This window comes from Centruroides sculpturatus, unplaced genomic scaffold (assembly GCF_000671375.1).
Source record: "Centruroides sculpturatus isolate CEXI.00-Female unplaced genomic scaffold, Cexi_2.0 scaffold1312, whole genome shotgun sequence".
NCBI lineage: Eukaryota > Metazoa > Arthropoda > Arachnida > Scorpiones > Buthidae > Centruroides > Centruroides sculpturatus.
The window spans coordinates 138,739-151,476 of record NW_019385668.1 but is presented as its reverse complement, the minus strand read 5'-3'; the positions used below and the strand labels follow the sequence as shown (position 1 = coordinate 151,476).

The 12,738-nt window shown below is 34.8% G+C and overlaps 3 protein-coding genes across 4 annotated transcripts; 2 read left to right on the top strand and 1 right to left on the bottom strand.

The window, feature by feature from the left end:
- Positions 1-257: 257 nt before the first annotated feature.
- Positions 258-1,385, top strand: LOC111641052. Its single transcript, XM_023387158.1, has one exon. The coding sequence runs from the start codon at positions 258-260 to the stop codon at positions 1,383-1,385; it is 1,128 nt and encodes a 375-aa protein (XP_023242926.1).
- An 8,596-nt stretch (positions 1,386-9,981) lies between these two features.
- Positions 9,982-10,852, bottom strand: LOC111641047 (alpha-toxin CsE5). Of its 2 annotated transcripts, none has more exons than XM_023387153.1 (2): positions 10,767-10,852; positions 9,982-10,328 (listed from the first exon to the last, which is right to left on the bottom strand). In XM_023387153.1, the coding sequence occupies exons 1-2, from the start codon at positions 10,810-10,812 to the stop codon at positions 10,117-10,119; spliced, it is 258 nt and encodes an 85-aa protein (XP_023242921.1). In that variant the 5' UTR covers positions 10,813-10,852; the 3' UTR covers positions 9,982-10,116. The 2 variants fall into 2 exon arrangements, with proteins under 2 accessions (XP_023242921.1, XP_023242922.1); XM_023387154.1 differs by lacking the exon at positions 10,767-10,852 and adding an exon at positions 10,634-10,679.
- Positions 10,853-11,584: 732 nt separating this feature from the next.
- Positions 11,585-12,327, top strand: LOC111641046 (alpha-toxin CsE5). Its single transcript, XM_023387152.1, has 2 exons — positions 11,585-11,675; positions 11,981-12,327. The coding sequence occupies exons 1-2, from the start codon at positions 11,630-11,632 to the stop codon at positions 12,190-12,192; spliced, it is 258 nt and encodes an 85-aa protein (XP_023242920.1). The 5' UTR covers positions 11,585-11,629; the 3' UTR covers positions 12,193-12,327.
- The last annotated feature ends 411 nt before the right edge of the window (positions 12,328-12,738 follow it).

Sequence of the window (12,738 nt, the reverse complement as noted above, 5' to 3'; positions counted from 1 at the left end):
GTAAGAAAGTTAGCCAAAAGGCTAACAAGATTTACCACATAGTGAGGAACACTTGGGGAATCAGTACAAAGCATAGCAGGCTTATCTACAAGGGGGCAATTGAGCCGGCGCTGCTGTATGCAGCACAGGTATGGGGCAACAGAGCTGACATAGTCTGCAACAAGAGGAGATTACTATCTGTCCAGCGTTCATTCGTCATTCGGGTCTGTCGTGCTTACCGCACGGCGCCCACGAACGCGCTATTGACCATTGCAAACATGGTTCCGATACACATAAACATTAGGAGTGTTGTCCGTCTTTGGAACCTTCTCAACAAGGCTCCAATAAACAACGAGACAGACCATAGCTGTGACATCAATGTGAGTGATGAGAACTGCCTGGAGGAACCTGAGATGAAAGCTCAAATTGTCAAACACGGGATTGATAGGAGCACTAATAGATGGGACACCCTCCACCACCCAGCAGAACACAGCAGTATCAAAATAGAATTGAGAGACAACACGGATCACCCGGCTTACGACTGGCACATTTACACCGACGGGGCCAGCAATGGAGATGGCACAGGGGCAGCTCTGGTTATCTATCACAACCACGATAAGGTGGTTGTACACGAGGAATATTACAAGCTAGGTGAGCTCTGTACTAATAACCAGGTGGAGCTCTGGGGTCTGGATAGAGCCCTCAACTACGTCATCAAGAACATTAAATGCATGAAAGGATCTATTAAATTCATAACCGATAGCAGGTACGCTCTTCGAAGCGTCAATGACAGAAAGCATCAAACCGATACTGGGACAAACATCCAGCAGATGGCAAGGCACCTCAGTAAAATGAGACTGGTCAGCTTTGGTTGGGTCCCTGGCCATGCCGGGATTCAAGGTAACGAAACAGCCGACGCCCTCGCAAAGAGAGCAGCTAAAAGTAACATAAATATATCATTCAGCAGGCTCCCCCTAAATTACATCCATAAGCAACTAAACTCCATTATCATAAAAGAATGGACCAATTCCTCCACAGGAAGAACAACGTTCAACTTCCTCCCATCCATCAAAGCCCGTCAGGGTATGAACTACCTCTCTCCCTCTTACCACCTTACCCAGGTGCTTACTGGCCACGGGAACATCCCTAGCTATTTACACCGCATTAAAAAGAGGAACGACGATCACTGCGACTGCGACGGGTCCACTACAGGTGACATCAGTCACATTCTTACCGACTGCCCGAATCATGACACACCAAGGAATGCACTCATAAACTACTGTATAACTAACGGTACAACCTGGCCTCCGCCATGGGAGTTCTTCTGTGCAACCAAAGAGGCATACAGCCAACTCGACAAATTTGCGAAGGACTGCGGCATCTTTGCCGTCAACTCAGCAACCTGAGCCCTGGACTTCTTTGGGCGGGTTCCCGTCCTTCTGCCACCAACCAAGAAGGTTGCAACCGATCACCCTCTGCAAGTGTGATTGCAACTTAGTTATTTGGTTATGTGCAGTACATTGTCACCCTCTGCAAGTGTATCTGCAATGTTAACCAGCTATGTAACTACTGTCATCTCTTACCCCTAGTGTTGTAGTATCCTCACTACTACTTAACTCTTCCGGCAAGACTTGTTTAATCTCGGTTGTATTAATTATAAGCTATTTGTTGTATTAACCACAGGATGGTGTATATATTAGCATCCGGCTCTTGTTGTAACACCCTGCTTCCGGATTGGTCTCTGTATTCTGTTGTACTACTGACTTTATATTAATCGCGATGTAAGTTGGCATTGTGATCCATACCTACCCCAACCTTTACTTCCAACCTAAGCTATCCCTTACCCCCAACCTATCCCATCCTCTCTTCTATACCCATCCTACTCTCCCTCCCACCCCACCCTCATTCAGTCACCTTCCTTCAGGCTAAGTCGAAAGACAGCCTTCTTCCTTTATGACCAGTGTTGCCAAACGTCCTTTGTTTTAGTTAAACTGCCATTGTCATTTATTAAAACGAGAAAGCATACAATTTGTCCTTTATTTTCATTTTTCAATGCCCGTGTTTGCTAATGGTAGTGATTGATTAACATATCGGACTATCCTTATATATCAATCTTTATACCGCTCTTCGGCGCAGAAAGATGTGGTTATCATTAAATTAAGGAAAATTTTAAATTCTAAATTTATTTATTTATTTAATCTAAAATTCTCGAATATTTATAGTCATTACGAAAACTATAATTAATTAAATGCTTCTGTTTAATTTGACTTGTATCATGTCCTCAAATGTTGGCAACTCAAATTTTACTTTTAACTAAAATAGAAGAGTGAAAATGTAAGGATATAAGTCTAATGAAAGTGCATTTTAATGGTGTTTTAGGCAGCCTCATCTCAAAACTCGATAAACATAAACCATCATTAATATTAGTTGGATGTGGATAATTTTAGACATGTGTATGTAAATGCTTTGTAGTGTTGTAGACCTATATGATGAAGATGGCTCATCTTCCACATTCCCCGTGTCCACCGGTAGCCGACGTAAATAAAACCATAGAACATTGGTACTTCGTTTCAACTCAACTGGCTGGCCATATGAGTTTTTCGCGTTTTTTCAATTGTCTAACGTTCCATCCAGTTGTAGAAATCTGGAAACCCTAGGTAATGGCAGATCCAGAAATCTTTAGAGGGCGGTGCAAAAGACGTTTTACAAAATTTTTATTTCCTAATATACTCGTCTGTAATCGGGAAAGCAATCAGAAGGGGGATGCAGCTGCGCCCTGCGCATTTCCGAAAATCCACCCCTGATCTCTAGGTATTAGTTGCATACAAATTTATTTTTGCTAGTCACATGAAGAACTTTTTTGTCGTTTCTTTAATATCGAGGGACTCTTGAACTATCGTATACATAATTAAAAGGAATTGCCAATAGTACAACACTGTACACAATGAGAAGAGAGGAGATCAAATGTAGCTCAAAAATTATACACGCAATTACTGGGCAGAGGCATTTGCTTCTCCTTTGATCTAGGACAAAATCTAAATCTACTAGATTCATATTTTTTTCCTACAGTGGAGGCAAGAACTCGGGCGCAGTGGGTTACTCCGGATTTCTATGTTAGCCAAATATTAACAGGACATGGGGACTTTCGGTCAAAATTATTTGCGTTTAATTTAGTTAATTCTGATCTCTGTGAACGCGGAGCAATAGACTCTTTATTGCACTTTATGTTTGATTGTCCACTTCTGGCAGTAGTTCGATCGCGTAGTACGTATTTGAATAACGTACAGTACTGTACATGGTGTTGATGATAATTATATACGTCGTTTTGTATTTGATAAGGATATTTATAATCTAGTTTTTAACGTTTTTAAGGATATGCTTTTAGAAAGAATAAAGATACGGTTTAGTTTACAAGGTTAGGTTTTTATTTTTCTCTTATTGTTTCGTTTACATAATTATTTTATATATACATTTATATTTTCTTACATTTTCTTATATAAGTATTTATAGTATTTATATAGGATTTATCTGCCGAGAAGTCGTATGATAGGTGCGGCAGTTTATAATTTTCAGACTTTCGGAACGTATTGTCAGTAAATCTTTGTTATATAGTATTGTAAATTTCTATAAATTTTTGTTTTTAGCATTGCTTTTGTAAACCTGCTGAAGAGGACCTGAAGGTCCGAAACACAAAGAAAGTGTGTACAGGCGAAATACATGGTGATCAATAAAGATTTTTTTTCTCTCTGAATAAGTTTTTTAATTGCAGAAACCGAACACCAGTAAAGTCCTGTTAATAAGTGCTGTCTTAGTAGCCAATTATAAAAGAAACTATACATGCTCCCCCCCAAAGTTCCACATCAGAACTTTTCATTATATAAATTTTGAAATTAACCCTTCTCTAATAATTATATGAACGATTATTATTAATTAATTTATTAATTCTTTACGCTTTTAATATTAATTGAAATTAATCTGGAATGTAACGTTTATTTTTATACGATTAAGAAAAATATGATGAAAATCATACACAGATTAAATTGTTTGAACTTATCGAAATGTAATAATTAAAATTCACACAATCTCCTACATTACTTTTTAACTATCAGCGATTTTACTTTCTTCTGAAACAAAAACAGATGGTGAACGGAAGTCTTCGCAAAAATTTCACAAAAACTTCCATACGTTTGGTTGTTTCCTGCTAATAATATAAATATTTCGTCAATGAAATGTGAAGATTAAATTGTCCATAGTTTATATAAAATGCTGGTTTAAAAATAATACTACGAAAGTAATACAGGCATAATTACAATAAATAATCGGAAATAATGAAAAATAGTATATTTAAATCTTTTGAAAGAGTTGAAAATTTCCTATTAGAAAGACACGAGTGGTTTTCTGCAACTTTTATCAAAACTGGTTAAATATGAGAAATGAATTAACTTGAAGTGAGATGCCTAAAATGCCAGACAGTAAAAAAGTTGTCATTGCAAACACAATATACAATTTTTTTTTTAAATAAACTTCAAAGTTTTATTGAAAAACATACTCCAGAATATGATATTTTCATTAAAGGGCTCCAAACCCCAAATTAGCGGTATAATTTCCTTCATAAGCAAAATGTTAGGCATCTTCCGCCGAATCACTATACATAACTTTATTTCCCCCAAACATATTTATGTTGCTAAAATTAGTTTTAACTGATGTTAAAAGTTAAAACTAGTTTTATCTAAAATTAAAACATGTACAGCAGTAAATTAACTAGACAAAACCAGTTTTGTCTAGTTAAAACTAGAATTTACTGCTATTCAAAAATGAATTTGAGTTAAAACTAATTTTAACTAGACAAAACTGGTTTTAACAAAGACATCCAGTATAAACTAGTTTCAACTAGAACGCGTTCTAACTAAAAACGGGTTTTGATTGCAACATATACATATACATATACATACAGTAGAACCTCGATTATCCGGACCTCTATTATCCGGATTTTCGATTATCCGGATTGTTCAAAATAAACAAAAATTTCACTTATTTGCTGATTTGCACTTGGCGAATTACGATACAGTTTATGTACGTGATGGAATGCATAACTTTTTTTGTTTCAACAACGTTTCACCCGGCACAGTGGTCGTAAACTCTTAAATATATTTTGCGTCGTAATAAAAATATAACTTGACATACGTATTTATAAATAATTTATTTTCAAATTACATCATTTCTATGACCAAGGGCGGCGTAAGGCATGGGCAATGTGGGCCACCGCCTATGCCTCACGGTCCGAAGGACCTTGCGTTTCGAAGGTTTATCCATTACTTAAAAACCGCGAACGCGACGAAAAAATTTTACTCGTCATAAAACGATAAATAGTTTGTCAAATTTTTATTCATAAAAATGCAGTTTCAACTGCTTTTTATTTTATAAAATCCGTCTTCTTGCGCCACCAGAGGGCCTTTTAAGCAATAGGTAGTCTGTTAGCGTTGGTCAGTAGTAGTCCAAATTCAATACGAACGTTTGTTTCTTGAAAATTTGATCACGATTTAAATACAGTATTTACTGTTAATATTATCGATATGTCATGGAAAAGAAAACGTGTTGTATTATTATTAAAAGACAAATTGAAATATTTGTTTCGATTATTCGAATTTTTCCTTATTCGGACTACCTTCATCCCCAATTAGTCCGGATAATCGAGGTTCTACTGTATATATATATTAGCTGCAAGTACCCGCTTTGCTGGGTTTTTATTTGTTCGTACATTTATATGTAATATAGTTTTTTTATACATATACATAAGACTGTTTCTTTTCCTCTACATACTTTTTCTCTGATTCGATGTGTTTCCCTATAATTTTCAAGTTGCTCTTCTGTCTGATTATTTCTGTTTCGTTGATAATTTTCTCGTAGCAATATTAGATGTACTTCTCTTTCTTTCTTGGTTTCATTTCTCCGCGCCATCTTTTGCCTTTGAGATAGGATTCGAGACCGCAAAAATTCTTTCTTACGCTTTGTCATTGTTTTGTATATTTTTACTTTTCACACTTCACTATTCACTTTTCACTTTCTACTTTTTTCTGTTATTTGTACACTTTTACTTATGAAAAATCAACTGAAGCATGTGCGTCACCAAAAGGCATTCCCACTACTCACACATAACAGTCTTCAACTATTCCAAAACATTTTCGACTATTCGAAAACATTTAAGATTAGGATTAAGATTACATTACAGCTAATCTTACCCGTTTTCACAGAATGCAAGAATTAGGCTGCGTACACACTAGACGTTTTTAAACGCGCGTTTGACGAACCAAGAGTTCTGCATAGGCATACGCACTCAAACGCGCGCTTTTGGCCAAGCGCGCGTTTATAGATTTTCCTTACAACGCGCGTTTTGCGGGCGTCAGCCGAGCGCTTTGAGATATATGTGCTGCCATGTTACTGTACATTCGATCGCGCGTTTTCGGGTAGAGTGGACGTACTGTACGTTGGCCGAAATGGAGAACGATCATTTCGAAACTGATCTATTTATTGATGAAATCTAAAAGAGATCAACCATTGTCAAATGATTTTATAGATATTTTAAAAGAATTAAAAAACTTGGGTTTATTTTGTCTTAGTTTTGGATACAAGGTCGCAAACATTCCATGTGTCAATCCATCTCGTAATATTGGGTGCACCCAAAATTCTCTTTGCCTCTGCCATCGTCTTTTATAGCGACGATGGAAGAGGCGCACACAAGCAATTACTTTCACGTCCATTTCCAAACTGAGCCAGTGCGTACGCTCCACTAAACGGTCGTCTAATGCCGAGCCAGCGCGCGGTGTGTACGCTGCTAACGCGCGTTTAACGCAACGCAAAACGCCTAGTGTGTACACAGCCTTAGGTCCCCCATTTCCAGACTAATTAGAGAATTTTTAGATGGATCTAAAAATATGTTCGATTTCTCGAAAAACGCAGAAAAACGGATCTGCGCCTGTAAATCTTGCACGTCGTTTTATCTTAACACTTCCTTTGTTACTCAACATTTCCATTGTTAACCCTTCCATTCTTAACACTTCCTTTGTTACTCAACATTTCCATTGTTAACCCTTCCATTCTTAACACTTCCATTGTTGACACTTCCATTGTTACGCATTTTAGAAGTCAGCCACTTTCAACCCCATATGTCCCACACCCTTATAGCTATCGAGATGCCACCATCATAGTGTATGATGGGAGACTTGGGACTACTACTATACACAAGCATCAATCATGTCCGATGTGTAGTTTCGGCTGCAGAGTGAAATATATGCACACACACGTCCATTTTTATATATATTTAATATAATCATTGCATATAGGGGAGATCGGGGCAAGATCGGCATGTTAAGCTTTACTTAAATTTTGTGTAATAAATACTGCTGTAAACTGAAAAAAAAGCTTTGCATATTGTCTATTGGAATGTTACCTTACTATAGAACTGGTTAAAATCAATTTGGAAATAAAAATAATTAAAATAATTACAACTTTACAAGAAGAGAGAAATTGACGAAGTTGCCCCGGGTATAGGGGCAAGATCGGCAACTTCTCTCTTTTTGTAAAGTTGTAATTATTTTAATTATTTTTATTAAAGTTGCCTTTGGTATAGGGGCAACAGTAATGGGGCAAGATAGGCACGTATATAAAATTATGTTATTAACAATGTATAAGTTGGAATACACTATTAAAACAAAGAAATACAAATCCAACACCCATTTAATATTATTACAACGAAATGCAAGTTCAAAGACATATATACATGAATAACAAATGCAAACATGTTTTCATTTATCATCTGTTTGATTTTTATCCTTTGCTTCTAATGTGGCTTTATGTTGCCGATCTTACCCCGCTAGTCATGATTTCGAAACATTAAGTACAACCCTGAGAACAGAATGCCAAGCCACGATCTGGCCACGTGAATAAGTTGAAGTTACATCCTTCTAACAGGAAAAGTAACTTTCGTTATCATGGAATTATAACAAAACCTGCCAATTCAATATAAATGGAAAAAAAATATTATATGGAATTGAACGAAAATGAAAATTTGCTTGATAATTCAACTACGCTTGTTGGAGAACAATAAAAACACTACACTCAACAAGCCACCAATAAAACTCAACTGCCTAACCTATAACCAAAGTCTCCTTTTAATTTGTTTTTAAAAAAAAGCGCTTGACAAACTTGCCCCGCATGCCGAAGTTGCCCCGATCTCCCCTATAGATACAGGGTGTCGCAAAAGTCTCTATACAATGACATAAATCATAAATCAAGTTCACCAGTGGCCGAATAAATAAAACCATTAACGTTTGTTGATCATTGGTTCGTGCCTGACAAATGGCTGACCACCATGCAGTGTTCTGAGTTTTCTTCATGTGTCTAACACCAAAACAAAATCCTGGAAGTCCTGTGAGAAGTTATCCGTTGGCAGATAACCGATGTGTTCCGTTGCCTTACTCCATCAATCCACTGACACAAATCTTAATGCTAACATTTTAATGTCTTGTGAATAAAGTTACATTTCGCCTTTGTATGTATGGAAACATGGGAGGCGCTATATGTGTATATTGATACAGTAAATAAGAAAGTATATTTTAAATGACTTATATATATTTGTAAATATAAATTATATTTTATGATGCTATATAAATGAAATATAATTTATTATTTTTATAATAGTTTTTATTCACCATTTAAAACTATAACAGTGTTATAGAGTGACTTTAAATACTTTCCTTGAACAAGCCAATTTAATAAATCATTAAGAAACTTTCATTCAAAACATTTAATTTATTAAATATATATTTTTTTTAACATTAAAATATTACATATTTATTATTTAGTTAAAAAATCATTAAGAAACTTTCATTCAAAACATTTAATTTATTAAATACATTTTTTAAACATTAAAATATTACATATTTATTATTTAGCTGAAAATTCATAAACTGTACGAAATAAATTGAACAAATGTGGAAAAAATTTACGATTTTATAGAAAATAAATAAGAAATAAACTTTTTTCTAAATACAAACGAACAACAAATAAACAGGAAATGTACCTTTTTTTAGTTTAAACTATTTGCTGTCCACCTCAAATTAGTGGTAACTTGTCCCTGTACATCATACTTTTCTTTTAACAATACAATTATGATGGTAATTTTTTAAAAGAAAAATTAAGAATTGAATTAACATTATTTCCAGTTGGCATTGGACGATCCTATACAGTTAATTCGGGCCTACGGCACCAACGGTTTCCATACCTCATTTCACCATTCATCTATCTAACTCTTTTCTTGAGATTAAGGATCGACAGACAAGCAGCTGGACGACAGTGNAAAACACTTGTACTTCACTTGCCTCCTTCGCCACCGCCCACATACGCGGTTTCCCTTAGGCTCTTTCTGACGCGGAATAAATTGTACTTCCCTTAAAGTCGACAACCTTGCACATTGGACGATCCTATACAGTTAATTCGGGCCTCCGGCACCAACGGTTTCCATACCTCATTTCACCATTCATCTATCTAACTCTTTTCTTGAGATTAAGGATCGACAGACAAGCAGCTGGACGACAGTGGAAATTTATAGGTCTACAATTTTTTCAAATTTCAGCCCAAAAGAAACTTTCTTCCTCGGCATTAGTAACAAATTTAGCTATCGACATCGAATAATTAATATTTTTGCTGCAAATCCGTTTTTAAAACTGAGAAACTCGGTTCAAAGGAGCAAACATAAACGAAATAATGTTGTGCTTAATGTGCGTTTTAAACAGGAAAAGTTATTAGACAATGCATGTTTTTAAAACCGTCGATCCTGTGGCTACTAAGAGGACATTTTGATTAATTCCATTATGGGTTCCGCCAACCCCGATTGAGCGAGCAGCCAGCTGGAGGAGAACAAACATATCTTACACGGTCTGCCAAGAACAATTATTTCTTTACTAAAAAGTGTGCAACAGAAGTGGAATAAATACTCACAGAATATTTGATATTCATTTAAATTTTATTTCATTAATGCAGTAGTTTGATTACAAGAAACTCTGAATACTATTCGTTATAAGAATTCTTGGAATATTTTATTGAATTATTCATGTCATAAATGATGTTTATTTCCGTCCACTATTTCCCTCTAGCTGGATTGCATTTTCCAGAAGTTTTAGTCGGTGAATTATCCGGTAGGCCATAGCAATAGCATGAAACTTTACCCCAATAGCAATATCCTTTATCTGCTTTCCTTTCTAAGCACAGATCATTGCAATAATCGTCTTTCAGGCATTCGTACTTGCAATTTCCTGAATCAACTGGATATCCGTCCTTCTTACACTCTACACCTAAACACGTATAGAGTAAAATTTAGTATTCAAAAAGTAAGATATAATCGATATCAAAACACGTCATTTCTTTATGAATAATTAGAATACGTCATCATTCTGTTTACTTTTTCACAGAAGCTGAATGCAAAAAGTTACATATTACAACAACTAAATGTTAATACAATACTTCACTGAATATCTATTATATTTAAAACATCCATAACTGATCGCATTACAATCATTACAGAATTTATAAATTTGATTAATTTACAATATATCATTAGAAATACGAGTAATGCAGTTATCTGTATGGAAAATCTTACCTAAAGCCAACAAACACGTAAGAGCAATCAGCAACAAAAACTTCATTTNCATTACAGAATTTATAAATTTGATTAATTTACAATATATCATTAGAAATACGAGTAATGCAGTTATCTGTATGGAAAATCTTACCTAAAGCCAACAAACACGTAAGAGCAATCAGCAACAAAAACTTCATTTTCTTTATAATTGGAACTTACTTTAGTAAGACGCTAAATGTTTGAATTTTGCAGGTTCGAGTCTGATATTTATACCTTGTTTAATTGGAAATGACGCGGAAGTTATTTCGTAATTATTATATTTTTATTATTTCTCACGTTAACTAGTTTGTCTATTTCATATCCAACATACCTTTTAATTGGGAGTTATTCTTGGATGTTTTCTCTAATTCTTCTACCTTTTGAGACAGTTTTGTCAACTTTCCATGAAAATGTTTATTTTCCTCTTTTAGAACATTGATCTCTGTTATAATTTCTTGTAGTTCAATATGAAGCTGTAGGAATTTATCTTGTATTAGCTCATAAATTAATTTTAAAGTATATTGCAACACTTCCTGTACCTGTGCTCGGTATCTCTTGATGCTTTGAAGTACAGTGGTGTTTCATATAACATACACCTCAAATAACAGATGCTGCGAGCAACGGATTTCTGTTTGGCCATTACATGACTCGAGCAACGGACTTTCCATTTGGCAGTTACGTGAGGCAAACAACGGTCTTTCTGCAAACAAGTGCGAATGATGTTTCCACTCTTTTGCTGTTGCTAATGACAATCTGCTATTTTTATAATATANTAATCGTAAAAACTTTTTAAAGCGTATTTAATTTTCTAAAGTTGTTATTTCTATATTATGTATTATTTTAATAATAAAAATATAATAATTACGAAATAACTTCCGCGTCATTTCCAATTAAACAAGATATAAATATCAGACTCGAACCTGCAAAATTCAAACATTTAGCGTCTTACTAAAGTAAGTTCCAATTATAAAGAAAATGAAGTTTTTGTTGCTGATTGCTCTTACGTGTTTGTTGGCTTTAGGTAAGATTTTCCATACAGATAACTGCATTACTCGTATTTCTAATGATATATTGTAAATTAATCAAATTTATAAATTCTGTAATGATTGTAATGCGATCAGTTATGGATGTTTTAAATATAATAGATATTCAGTGAAGTATTGTATTAACATTTAGTTGTTGTAATATGTAACTTTTTGCATTCAGCTTCTGTGAAAAAGTAAACAGAATGATGACGTATTCTAATTATTCATAAAGAAATGACGTGTTTTGATATCGATTATATCTTACTTTTTGAATACTAAATTTTACTCTATACGTGTTTAGGTGTAGAGTGTAAGAAGGACGGATATCCAGTTGATTCAGGAAATTGCAAGTACGAATGCCTGAAAGACGATTATTGCAATGATCTGTGCTTAGAAAGGAAAGCAGATAAAGGATATTGCTATTGGGGTAAAGTTTCATGCTATTGCTATGGCCTACCGGATAATTCACCGACTAAAACTTCTGGAAAATGCAATCCAGCTAGAGGGAAATAGTGGACGGAAATAAACATCATTTATGACATGAATAATTCAATAAAATATTCCAAGAATTCTTATAACGAATAGTATTCAGAGTTTCTTGTAATCAAACTACTGCATTAATGAAATAAAATTTAAATGAATATCAAATATTCTGTGAGTATTTATTCCACTTCTGTTGCACACTTTTTAGTAAAGAAATAATTGTTCTTGGCAGACCGTGTAAGATATGTTTGTTCTCCTCCAGCTGGCTGCTCGCTCAATCGGGGTTGGCGGAACCCATAATGGAATTAATCAAAATGTCCTCTTAGTAGCCACAGGATCGACGGTTTTAAAAACATGCATTGTCTAATAACTTTTCCTGTTTAAAACGCACATTAAGCACAACATTATTTCGTTTATGTTTGCTCCTTTGAACCGAGTTTCTCAGTTTTAAAAACGGATTTGCAGCAAAAATATTAATTATTCGATGTCGATAGCTAAATTTGTTACTAATGCCGAGGAAGAAAGTTTCTTTTGGGCTGAAATTTGAAAAAATTGTAGACCTATAAATTTCCACTG